General features: G+C 39.7%; 1 protein-coding gene across 5 annotated transcripts in view; it reads right to left on the bottom strand.

Annotated features, from left to right (window-relative positions):
* Positions 1-13,981, bottom strand: part of UAP1 (UDP-N-acetylglucosamine pyrophosphorylase 1) — a 31,889-nt gene that overhangs the window by 17,421 nt on the left and 487 nt on the right. For all 5 annotated transcript variants that reach the window (XR_015161301.1, XR_015161302.1, XM_086393817.1 and 2 more), the window contains exons 2-3: positions 9,226-9,562; positions 425-629 (exon numbers count right to left, since the gene is read on the bottom strand). Coding sequence is in view for 3 of the 5 variants with exons in the window: in XM_086393817.1 (XP_086249943.1) it covers positions 425-629; positions 9,226-9,505 (485 nt within the window). In the remaining 2 variants the exon portion in view is untranslated. The remainder of the gene's footprint in view (positions 1-424; positions 630-9,225; positions 9,563-13,981) is intronic.

Raw genomic sequence — 13,981 nt, 5'->3', positions numbered from 1 at the left:
TGCGTTCAGAGGAAAAAGGGAGAAAAAAAGACTGAGAATCAGAATGGCAACAGATCTCTCAAAAGCAATGCTGGAACAATAGACCGATACCTCCAAATTTCAGAGGGAAACTGATTTTCAATCAAACTCTGTACACAGACAAACTACCAATCAGTATGAAGTTTACAGACTGAGAGAACCCTCTGAGGATCCAAAGGTACTCAGGTGGGAGTTAAAGTTGGAAATAAGTATATATTGCTCATTAAGGCTATAGTGATTATCCACCTAGCTATAATACATATTGATTTTAACATATAAAGTACAGCTCCCAAGAAAATCTGTAGTAACAGGAAACACCTCTGCTTATGAATAAAGTATATATGCATTTTGAATATTATATGCCAATATATGTTCAGACACTCTCCCATAATGAGATATATCTTACCATGGAATGATGCATTTGCTGCCATGATATTTTTCAGCTAACTGCTGAAGCTTCAGGATACGCTCTGCTTGAATCTGAAAAAGTGTCTTATGGGATGGCAAACCAACATCATACATCCCCTTGGGATATGCAACACCGAGTCTTGTCCCCTGCCCACCAGCTAGAAGAAGAACTGCCACTTTGTTCTGAGAAATCTGGAAAAGTCCTAAAAAAGAAAACACTTATATCATTCTATAATTCAACACTTTAGGGTTACACATACAAAGGTAGCTGCAGAGAGTCCCCCTAACTGCATAAGGCATAAGAACAAGGAATTCACAAGTAATCGTGGATGACTACATTGTTAATAAAAACACTTTTATTATTAAAAAATGAAGTTTATATAATCCAACCAAACACCAGATAATTAATAATATACTGTAATGATCCAATAATTGTTATTCTGATAAGGTTGAAGGCAAAGACCAAGAGACGTTGCAAACGTTTTACAAGCACCTGACAACTTATTAGTTGTGGCAGGTCAAGAAAAAGGATAGAAGATCCCCAGACTTCAGGATGAATGATGATGCTATTAAATCACCTCCAGCCTACAAATCAATCAATAATAACTGATTAATCAATTAGCATGTAAATATACTAGAGAGACTACCATCCAGTAAATGGAAAGACAAGAAATCCTGAGTTGGGGAAGCAGTGTAGAACAATGGTTAAGAAGCCAGGCTCTGATGTCAGGACACCAGGTATGAAACCAAACTCAACTGAATGAGCTTAGGGAACATGCCTGCAAAAGGGCATTAGGACACTCTGTGGGATGATGGAAATGTTCTATATTTTGATTGCGGTGGTAGTGTTACGGATGTATAACTTTTTTAAAAACTCACAAAACTAGTGCATTTTATTGCATGTAATTATACTTCAATAAAATTGTTTACAATGCCTTTTTTGTGAATGGGCCATCTACTGCAGCTCAGAAGGATGCGAAACACAGAGTTCTTGTGAAACTGCAAGTGAAACAATAAAACTAAAAATGGTATTAAAAGACAGAGGCTCTCAGTTTGGATTTGAAAAAAACAAAACAAAAATAAAATCTTGCCATATACCATTTCTAGGAACTACCCTCATCTTTCTAAGGTGGACAGTTTCAGCACCAGAACGTAGAATAACCTGCGGGAAGAGGTAACATATAGAGTGGATCTCTGAGAAGCTAGAAAACCTGTAAAAGGTCAAATGTGATAAAGCAATGCTTGATAGGTTTTCTTCTATTTTCTGAATTTCATACTTTTATTAAACTTGTCAGAAATTCTGTGAATGAGGCAGGTCATTATCCATAACTGTAGGTCAAGCCAGAGGGGGCAGTGGTGGCCCTTATCAGTTTTTTTTGTTTGTCTAAATTACCAACTTCATGCTTTATGTGTGTGTGTGGTTTTTTTGGTCTTACATGTTTTTGATATATTGTGTGTGTGTGTCAGTTGCTCAGTCATGTCTGACACTTTGCTACCCCATAGACTGTAGCCCACCAGGCTTCTCAGTCCATGGAATCTTCCAGGCAAGAATGCTGGAGTGGGTAGCCATTCCCTTCTTCCAGGGGATCTTCCCAACAGAGGGATCAAATCCAGGTCTCCTGCACTGCAGACAGATTCTTTACCATCCTGAGCCACCAGGGAAGCCCTAGGCTTTCCTACAGCTAATATACTAGTACACTGTGAACTCAGAGAAATATTCTTAATAAACCTAATATAAAATCAAAACTATCCTGATTCTACAACCTGCCTTCACTAGTAACTAAGCATAGCCACGGATATTATGCAGGAACTTTCTGGCAATTTTTTCAATCAAAAAATTTAAAAGCACATTAGATATTTCCATAGTTTTCACCTTTGATATGAAGCAGAGAGCTTAGCTACCTGAGAACTAATCTTCTCTCTTTCCTCCTTGCTTATTATGAGACTGTCCTTGTTTTCTCCACAGCATTTCACTGTACCTCATTAGAGTTTGAAAATAAAATATCAAGAGTAATGCTAGACTCCAGTAATTATTACAGTAACTATAATCTAAGAGGTAAGTATAATTTTCCCCTTTTTAGACATAATAGGCTCAGATGAGTTAAGGACCTTGCCCAAGGTCACACAGCTAAACAGTGTGAATCAGGATGAGAACCTGACTCCAAGGCCTATGCACCAGCACTGCACTGCCTCCAGCAGTCTCTTATCACACCCAAACAGTTAACGGATATACTATACAGCACCATAACTTCTAGGCGCTGTATAACGGTCATTCCTATTGCCTTCCTGCCCCTCCTTCTCTCTTCCATTGAATTCATGAGAAGTTGCGCTGCCTTTTCTTAAATATCTTACCCATCACCCTACATGGAAAAGCTGCTGAGGTGGCCAAGAGCCCACATTCTGCAAAATTTGTCAAAGACTGAATTTCTAACAGCATTCCAGCTCTGTGTTGCCTTTAAACAGGCCCTACTACCACCATGTAACAAAGACTGGCTGAGATGAAGCAATCTGAAGGGAGCAGGGAACCATATAAAGCAGTTCTGAAAACCATTTTCCATTTGGTTATTTCTTCAGTTACCAAAGAAACCATGGTTTCTAGGAAATAAATTTAACTCTGCCGTCGCTGACCCAAAAAGCATTATCTAAAATTACAGGTCCACAAATCCTTACCTAAACTAGATTTATTTCAGAAGCTTACTTCAGAATGTAGAATTCTTCAAAATTTAGAAAACAGATATAATACATATACAATATGTTCATATTTTAACCCAGCAGATCTGAGACATTTCCTTCTAATCACATTAAGTGAGACCAAAAAAAAAAAAAGTTTTTCAATAGTATCTCAGGCTTCCCTGGTGGCTCATTAGGTAAAGAATCTGCCTGCAATGCAGGAGACCCAGGTTCCATCCCAGGGTCAGGAAGATCCCCTGGAGACGGAAATGGCTACCTACTCCAGTATTCTTGCCTGGAGAATCCTGTGGACAGAGGAGCCTGGTGGGCTACAGTCCATGGGGTCGCAAAGAATCAGACACACCTGAATGACTAACACTATTACTACTACTACTGTCTCAACCCTCATATACCACCAAAGGTGTTGGAATCAAAAATATTTCTAAATGTGTTCCCCAAAAGTCCCAGATAAATATTCTGGACACAAAGATCTTTGTTCTTTTTGTACTATTTTCTTTATAGAGCACATGTGTTTTAAGTTGTTGTACTATTAACGTGGCTTCCCTGGTGGCTCAGTGGTAAAGAATCTGCCTGCCAAGGTAGGAGATACAGGTTTGATCCCTGGGTCAGGAAGATGCCCTGGAGAAGGAAATGGTAACCCACTCCAGTATTCTTGCCTGGAGAATCCATATAGACAGAGCAGCCTGCAGAGCTACAGTCCATGGTGTCACAAAAGAAACGGACCTGACTTAGCAACTAAACAACAAACTGTTAATGTGCTTCTAGTCATCCTTCCTGACTTTTCACTTTTACCTTCAGTCCAAAGTTACATTATTCCTCTCAGCTGCCTTACCCATAAAAGGTAAGAGCCACACTTCCAGAGTCACTTCCCCGTCTCAGCTCTAGCTCGCCTGATGGCCACCCAACGTCAATCAGCACTTTCCCCAGGTTCTAACAAGTTATCAAAATTATCACTGCATAACCTTTTCTCTTCCTTGAATCAGTTCCCTAAACCACTGCTTCATTCCAGATTTCCAAATGGTTCTGTTTTAAAGCTTTGCAAACCAACAGCTGGTAGTGGCCTCTTCCTTCATTCAAATAAATGGCATGTGTTTGTTTCCTAAGCCCTCCAATGCCACACTTTCTCCAATTCTTTTCTCTGATTTTTTCATCTATTTATTTTTTTAATTAAGTAATTTTTTATTGAAGGATAGTTGCTTTACATCTCCAATTCTTTCTCCATACTTTCTCTAATTCTTCTTTCTACCTGAGGACCTGATAACCCATATAATCACTATGTCTTAAAAATAGCATTGACACCATGCTTGCCAGGTGTATATTTACAGGCAGATCTACATTTACAACTCATCTCCAGCTAGCCACAACTATTCTAATGAATTATAACACAATTCATAAATATTTGTGATAAAAAGGTGTCTGCATTAACTTCTTCCTGTTTATACATCTGACTCATGAGCAGACAGAGAAAAACAAGAGGAAAGAAAGCAGTCCCAAGAGTATTAAAGCCAGCTGCAATTCCAGAACTAAATGCAGCTATAGCTGTTGTTAACAATATCAAATCCTGCGGAGCTGAAGTATTCATCTACTTGATCCATGTTACTGCAATAAAACTGCATTGTTTATCAAAAGTGTGTAGTGCATAAATTAGTATCTGCTTTATGACAGACCAAATATTTCTTGAAATTAAGTAGGCCAATAAAATTCTGTAAGCCTCGTAGTTACATGGCAATACAAATGATTTCAAACTGTATGTGTCACGACGTTAATTCTATACAGGCAGCACTGTACCTATCTGAAAAATGTTGACTGTTTTTTATAAACAGCCTTAAAACGTACTTAACCCATGTGACAATTAGGAAATTATGAATGTTTATTTCAAAACTTCCACAAAAATATGGGAAAAAACTTGAAAGTACAGTACTATATCATCCTTCCCATCTTTTCATTATACAACACGAGAGTTAATTACCTTCCCACAGAGGTCAGGACCTAACACATATCAAATCACAGGTTTAAAAAGAAAAGAGGAAAGAAATCAAGCCAGAGTGAGCAATTTCCAGGACACGGGTAGAGCTCTCTCCTCAGGCATGTGGGCCCAACAGAGTCTGAACAGTTTTCCTAGTAACACTTAGAGCAAACAGAGAGGAGTTTACAGCAGCCTCTCCCAGGTCAACTGCTTCCTGGATAACTTCCTGCTTGGACTAGTTCCTCTCAGACATACTCTTTGATTTGGGCATGTGCCTGAAACAAAGAGGCTAGCACAGGTGCTTCTGAAACAGAGCATCATCAGAATTTTCTGTCTAAACTGCCGGCACTACTGGACAAGCGGTGGGGTAAATAGGCTAATCAACTGGTGCAAACAAAGGAAGACGACACAAGAGAGAGGAGGTGTTCTAAGAGTTTCATTTTTAATCACATTTCACGGGTTAAACAATTATTTTATAGATTAACTATTTCCCCAAAATATTAAGAATGAAAAGTAGACCAAGGGAAATCTCTATTTGAACTGGTTTTAGATACTGGGGGATTATTATACATTTCATTAGGTATAATGATGGCATTGTAATTAGGGGAAGAAAATGTCCTTGTACTTAAGAGATGCATACTAAATTTTATGAGGATAAAAATAACATAATGTTTGCAATTTGCCTTAAAATACTATAGCGGAGAAAAATAAGAAGGATATATGAAGCAGAATTTTGAAAATTATTTAATTAAGGTGATATATATGTGGAATTTCATTATACTATTTTTTGTCCCCAAATATCTGTTTCCAAATAAGCTTGAAATTTCTTCATAATAACAAATTCTTAAGCAGGCTACATGACTATACATAAACTATGAACCTAATGTATGTGTGTGTATATAAGAAAATACTATAAAATATTACTAGTAAGTATCTCTGGATTGTGAGACAGCAGAGATTAATCTTCTTTCTCTTGTAATTCTTAGTATTTTCCAACCTCTCCAAAATATGTGTGACTTTTAAAATAAAACAAATCTATTAGAAATATCAGAGCACTAGATTTCAAAAATGTAGAGGAAATGATGTTATTAATACATTTTTCTAAACAACCCATTTACTTTTCTACCACAATGCTATATAAATTAATTTTTTAAATGTCTCATAGGCAAAAAAAAAGGCTAACACTGACTACTAATTTATTATAACGTAAAATTAGAAGATTGCTTTGTGTTCAGTTTAAGCATGGGTTGCTTTTATAAAGAATGGAATTTTTTAAGCAAATATATTTTTCCAGAGTAAGTATCCTTTCTAAAATAATATTCTCATGGAAGCTTCTAAATTACTTCTTTCAAGATCTGAGTTTATAAGATAGAGATTTTTCAGACTCCTCAACCTTTCATTTTCTGTGCTTCAAGAATTAAATTAAAACAAGAACTCTCTTCAGTAAGGACCGCAGTGGTCACTTACGTACTCATCCTTCAGCAAAATTTTCCAGCCTAGGTGTTAAAATGTCTGATGTCAGTAGTCACCAGACACTCTGAAATTACTGTAGAATGCTTTTACTCTCCCTCTCCTGGGGCACTGGGATGGGGCAGGGGCAGCAAGGGTGCGGGGTTTGGGGCCCAGTTTCTTTGATACAATTATCAATAATCTCCTATTGTCTGAAATAAAGCATCCTAATCTTTGCAATGGAACTCTCTTTCCTTAGATAATTTACTGAAGAAACTTCATTTTGTTACACACTTTGCACACATACGGTAGTTTCTAAGCGAAAAGGATGTAACGTCTGTTCCAAAGTCTCCTTCTCCACCCCTACTGCTGAAGCCACGATTAACTATTGCTCCCTTAACGGTAAGCCAAAAGGAAGTTTGCTTTGTACTTTCTTATACTAGACTTGCTTGTAACCGTTCCGGATTTTAATTTAAATGAAAGGTCACTGGGCTTGTTCCATAGATTCCAACATAAGAAGAATTAAATTATACATAGATTCCAAGTATAAGAAGTCTTCATTGCTGCTCATGGTCCCCATTATACAAGGTCAAAGTTTTATCTTTTCAAAGAGTTAATTCTAAGACTTTAACCCCATAAAACCACAAGGAGAAATATAGGCAGCTGGCATACCAGAGGGTAAGAAAGGCCTTGTGTGGCTTTTGGTCTGAAGTAGAAGCCTTTCTGAAACCCAGGGAGGGAGAGAAGGATTAATGAATCCAAAGTTAGTGAGCGTCAGAGTGTCACCACAGTCCTCCATTCAGAAGGATCTGCCTGCAAGTCCCTCTCACATCTTAGTGGCAGAGCCCTGTTCTAAGTGAGAAGTTACATTAGACACTAACAAACATTTTAAAATCTGAAAGGACCCTCCCTGAAGATCATCCAATTATTTCAATGTTTTTAATTTCCAAGCCCTTTTAAATAAAATCTCAGGTATCAAGCTTTATTTATGTATCAAAATAAGTCAAAGTAGAACTGCTCCTGGACTGGGGACATGAAGGGGTTAGAGACCTACTGTTTTGCATCTGTTCCTGCCCTTCCCACATGAAACAGTCTCACCAGCAGTCAAAACCCTAGACTGCTTTAGAATACAGTTTGAGAAAGAATAAATCTGTAAGCCCAGAGAAAGACATGAAGATAATGGTACAGAAGAAGCTTGATAATGGTAGTTATGTTTCTTTTCTGGGAAGATGCAGAGAGTGCCAAAGGGCAAAAGACAAAATAAAAATAGCCACAGTATACTGTGAATACAGGCTATAAATCATATCCATAAAAGTAAATATGTATATTACTAACTACTAGGTGGCAATGGGGGAAAATAAAAGCACAGATATGATAAGATTATCAGCAACTTCTCTACAGTTATTTCTGTTACTTTGATATTATTAATATTTTTGCCATACAGTAATGTATTTTTAAAAAGGAAAGAAAAGTATTACTCCAGCCTGTTCTTTCTACAGCTGAGGAAATAAGGTCCAGATATGCCAAGAAGCATGGACAAATACTCAAGGGCTGGGCTGCAACATTTAGTCACTTGTACTTACAGAGTAGTAGATTACAAGGCAAATTGGAAGTGGTCAAACAAAAAAAAAACCACAGTTCTTAACCCCACCAAAAGGAAAACTGAATTTTAGTTATTTTACCATTTTCAAAAGCATTCATTAGTACTCGTTATGGGGACAGATTTTATGATACTCTTTAGAGGAAAAAGCACTGGAGTAATTCAGGAAACATTTATCAATCAAGTTATAACTGCAAAATACTGTTCTAAATACTATGGATATACATAGAAACGAGGACATGGGCTGCTCTTTAAACGTTTACATTATGACAATGAAGGCAGACATAAACAACCCTTATAGGAAAGAATGAAAGAAAAGCGTGCACAAATAACTCCAGCCTGGGACACTGAAAAAGGGGATGGACCAAACACTATTTGTGATGATCCATGGAGAATGAGCCACCGCACTACACAGCTCCAGGAGACGGGCAGCCTCACAAGGAGATCCAGCCACATAGAGAAGGTGCAAAGGCCAGACGCAGCTAAGGACAAGCACGAGCAAAGGCAGGAAAGGCATAACAGAACGTTCAGAGAAAGATGAATTACGGGCTCCACCTGAAATGTGTGGGGCAGTAGAATCAGAGAGAAACATAAAAGACAAGACTAGATACACAAGCCAGGGCTGGGTTAGGGAAGGTTTTTGGAGTAAACCAGCATGAACTGAAACATTTAGCTTGTGCTCCAGGAAGGGAAATCTAATAGTAGTACAGATAATGAGAAAGGAAAGAGACTGGAGTTAATTTTGGACTTGAAGGAGAAAACCATGAACTAGGCACATGAGTCTGGGTAAACTCCAGGAGTTGGTAAGGGACAGGCAGGCCAGGCATGCTGTGGTTCATGGGGTCACAAAGAGTCGGACACGACCGAGTGACTGAATTGAGGCGCCAGAAATGAAAAGAGAATGGAGGGACTGGCAACAGGAGCCACAGTGTCCTGGCCACACAATCTGTCACTTCTGGATTCGTCACCTGGTTTAAGGTCTTAGGGAAGTCAAAATATTAGTGATGTGACTCAAGTTACTTTAGTGGGTTTAAATCCATTAAATGGTATATCTCATAAAAAACCTTACAGCTCATCTTTCCCGGCTCAGTACCTTCACTTTCCCAGGCCTGCAGCTGATCTTGATCCCTGGTGGCACTGCCCAGCACCTCTCGAGGAACAGGTTCCATCCGTGCATCCACTTTCTCTGGCTGGGAGGAATGGTTAAATCCTTCAATGGCCTTTTGGAAAAATAAGTTCAGCTCCTGGAAGTTCATGGCCTGGAGCTCCGCATAAAGTTCTACCTGTTGGGCCTCCTCCAGCTCATTCCAGAAATCCAGCAGGTGTTCCTGCCCAGCTTTGGACAACCTGAGTTTGAGGTCATTAACATTCATAATGCTCTAATAGCCAAGTTTTGTGACAACAGAGGTGTAATTTCTGCACCTGTAAACCTGAAAGAGAAAAGGAATCAACAGCAGGTCAAAGTCCAACACTGAAACCTAAGGAAATTTTTCCTGCTAAAAATGAGTACATTAAAAAAAAACCTTGAGAGTTCCCTTGTGGTTAAGACTCAGTGCTTTCACTGCTGGGGCTCAGGTTCAATCCCTACTTGGGGAAGTAAGATCCCGCAAGCAGCACAACACAGCCAAAAAAATTTTTTTAGTAAAATTAAAATAAATAATAATTAAACACTTGATGTTAAGGAAATTTTGCTTTTCCGTCATGATCACACTCATAAGAGACCAAACTTGTAAAACAATGTTAATTATTCTTATATATCAGGCACTGCACCAAGTACTTTGCTTACGTGGTCCCATTTTATTTTCAACAACTCTATTCCAAGGGTGGTGCAGTAGTAAAGGATCCACCTGGTGATGCAGAAGATGCAAGAGACACAGGTTCAATCCCTGTGTCAGGAAGATCCCCTGCAGAAGAAAATGGCAACCCACTCCAGGATTCTTGCCTGGAAAATCCCACGGACAGAGGAGCCTGGCAGGCTACAATCCATGGGGCCGCAAAAAGTCAGACACCACTAAACCAACTAAGCACACCTCAGCACAACACACACGGCCCTTTATCTTTGCCTGTTATACAGCGATTTATTCTTGGCTATCCCGGCGCACTGGCCAACTTGAAAACTGAACATAAATATTTTCTGGGATAGAAAACAAGAAATAAAACAAAGAAAGGCATAACTTAAATTTTATGCTAACCTAATGAAGTGTTTTACCCTGTACTGGAATTGGAACTGTCAGCCCATTCCAGTATTCTTGTCTGGAAAACAGCATGGACAGAGAAGCGTGGCAGGCTAAAGTCCATGGGGTCGCAAAAGAGTCGGACGTGACTGAGCAACTGAGCACACACACACATGACAGAAATACTACTATTATCATTACTTTACAGGTGAGAAGACCAAGGCACAGAGAAGCAAAGCACCCAGCTGACTCGTGCAGCTGGGGTGTGAATATAGGTAGTCTGATTCCAGGGCTCTAGCTGCCTCTTTACGCTCCTCTGACCACTAAACTACTACTGAAAGAATACCTAACTGCTTAGTATTTTCAACCTTTCTCCTTTTATCTCTAAGAACAGAAACAGAGAATTCAGAATACAACAATATCAAGGAGACAGAAACACCTACAGTCATAAAAAAATACAATTTTATCTCAAAAGCAACTTCTGCAAAGAAGGAATAAAATAAGTCCACCATCTTTTCTAAGAATTGAACCCTAAAGGACAAGCAATATACACAAAACAATCAAGGGATAAGACAATGCTTTTTAAGAGTATTCCATGATAATCCAGCAAAATGTTAAATTTCATACAATAAAAAGAGAATGAGGAAATATTTCGTTTACTTACCTAATACAGATAAATGCAAGAGAAGACAGACATTATCCAGAAAGCGTTCACAAAGGAAGCATGATCTAGCTGTGCCTCAAGGGTTGAGCATAGATTATATAGATAAGATTAGGAAATAAGTGGGCTTCCCAAGTGGCTCAGTGGTAAAAATCCACCTGCCAAGCAGGAGACATGGGTTCAAATCCTAGGCTGAGAAGATTCCCTAGAGAAGGAAATGGCAACCCACTCCAGTATTCTGCATAGGAAATCCCATAGGTAGAAGAGCCTGGCGGGCTACAGTACCCAGGGTCCAAAAAAGCTGGACATGACTTAGTGACTAAAAACAACAACAAGGAAATAAGCAGAGCCTGGTGTCCACGAGAAGTACACATGAACAGGACAGAGAGCGGCAAGCAAGTTCAAGTTTTGTGTAGAATGATGGGAAATGATTTAAGGTAGGGCTGACGTGTGAAGGGCCCTGCAAACTAAGCAAAGGAATTTATATCTAACCGAAGTAACAGGAAGCCAACAGAGATTATTAACAGGGCCGGGCCACCATGCTTCAGAGACATGAGAGAAAAGAGCATCACACAAAAGAGACTGTATGGAGAGACAACTAGAAGCAGGAAAACAAATTAAAACACATCTGCAGGTATGAAAAACCAAAGAGGAACCAGATTTGTTGCAGAGGAAATAAAAGTGAGAAGGATAATTTGAGACATACTGTAAAGAATCATCACTGCATTATAATTACTTAACTTAGATATAAAGGACGGAGGGAAAGTAGTTACCAAAGAAAAAGCCAACTATCTTCTCCTCTAAGAATAGTAAAAGGTAGTTCAGAGCAAAATTCTGCTGCTCAGTTAAATTGCTTATTTACACTGTTCCCTTCTGCCGGTGAAGTGGGATTAATAATCCTCACTACCTGATGAAGACTATGAAGCATCAAACACCATTTACGAACTCAGGTCAAGAAAACCTACATCTGGGTGTCCCCTGAAGGGGCAATAACAACAAACACTAAGATATACAGAAACACAGTTCTAACGGCTTTATAGACAGCTGTTCACTTAACCCTCAAAACAACCCTTAGGTCCTGTTATTGCGATTACTTTACAGAGGAAGAAACCGAGCCACAGAGATAACTTGCCGACAGTCCAAAACCAGGAGAGTGATAGTTAAGACTCAAATCCTGACAGCCTGACTCCTAACTGCATGCTCTTAACCATCATGCTGTATTGCCTCACAGGAGAAAAAAAGACTCTGTTATCTTTGTGTAGATGTCTACGCGTGTATGTGTGTGTGTGTAAAACAGAGATGGCAAGAAAAAGAAGTAATTTGGACTTTCTTTATTCAGAAATATAGACACATTTGATGTTCTTATACCTGACTCACTGTGCAAAACAGTTCATATGCCATCATGGAAGAGGAAGGAAATGTGCAGCACAGCAGGAGAGGAACTTCACAGGAGGAACCAGATATAAGCACCTCCATGCCACAAAAAGCATAGCAATTCCTCCATTGATTCTGATAAGAGGTGTGTGCATGTGTGTAATGGTAAGCAGCAGCGAATAAGAGACTAGATTAGGATTTTTATTTTGACAACCAAAGTCTGAAAAAGGTGAAGATCTATAAACTATGACAAAATTTCCGATATGCCCATACCAACGCACCGGTATCAATAACAATGACATTATTTGTAGTAGTCCACCATTATCAAATATACCTTTGGTGGTGGTGGTTTGGTGGTGGTTTAGTCACCAAGTTGTGTCCGACTCTTGCACCCCATGGACTGTAGCCCACCAGGCTCCTCTGTCCATGGGATTCTCCAGGCAAGCATACTGGAGTGGGTTGCCATTTCCTTCTCCAGGGGATCTTCTCAACCTAGGAATCGAACTTGGGTCTCCTGCAGTGCAGGCAGATGATTTACCAACTGAGCTATGAGGGAAGTAAATATACCTTTATTGGAATTTAAACCCTAGCATAAAAGATATCTGGTCTTCCCAGGTGGCTCAGGGGTGAAAAATCTGCCTGCCAATGTAGGAGGCACAGGTTCAATCCCTGGGTTGGGAAGAATCCCCGGAGGTGGAAATGGCAACCCACTCCAGTATTCTTGCCTGGAAAATTCCATGGACAGAAGAGCCTGGTGGGCTACAGTCCATGGGGTCCCAAAGAGTCTGACCGACTGAACACATGCAGGCAGGAATAAAAGATATCTAGCACTTCACGCTCCTTTTCTGCTTTCCTTCCTACTCCTTTCTCTGCTGCTATATTATGCCTCCCAAATTGGTAAGTAAACCTCTCAAACCTTTAGAAAAACATAGGGGCCATAACCATCGAATCCTATAAATACTCCACAGCATGGCATATTAAATCTTTGTTAGCCTTAGCTAAGGGAGCCAGCCCAGCAACAGTGAAGGAATAGAAACTGCCTTCATTTTTCTAATTTCACCACAAAGACCTTAAACTAAAGGCACTACGTAATAACATATATATAGTATCATAATCACTATTACCTGGTTTCAGATACCGTAAGCCACGTACAAATAAATATAGCATAGGGTCAGGCCAAACTTAATAAAATCTTCAGGAAACCATATGTTCAGCACATGTGTGCTCTAAACCCTCCAATCCCATCTTTCTGCTTGGCCAAGCCAGGGGAAAGCCAGAAATTTCAACCCTCTCCCATTACCAGTATTAAAACAAAAGCGGCAAGTAGGTTTTGTTCCACTCAAGTAGGTTTTGTTCCACTCTCAGGTCCTCCACAGGTAACTCGAATCCTTACTGTACTGTCAACGCTTTCAGAGTCTTTCCCTCATATATTCAAGACACCCCAACTCGCTCCCATGGGACAGTTACAACGACTTCTCCCCACTGTAGGATCCCACCCCAAGCTTGGCCTAAGTCCCCTGCCTGAGAACCTCAAGGCCCCCGTCCAGGTCCAGGTGAGGCTCCACACCCAACCGCACGACAAGCCCCCTATTCCAGACCCTGCCCTTCTGGGGCCCCCTCACGCCAGCGCTCCCGGCCAG

Source organism: Bos grunniens, chromosome 3 (genome assembly GCF_055505025.1).
Source record: "Bos grunniens cultivar Pamir isolate PY7600 chromosome 3, Bosgru_T2T1.0, whole genome shotgun sequence".
NCBI classification, from domain to species: Eukaryota; Metazoa; Chordata; class Mammalia; order Artiodactyla; family Bovidae; genus Bos; species Bos grunniens.
The sequence above is the reverse complement of the archived record's forward strand: the minus strand, read 5'-3'. Positions and strand labels throughout refer to the sequence as shown.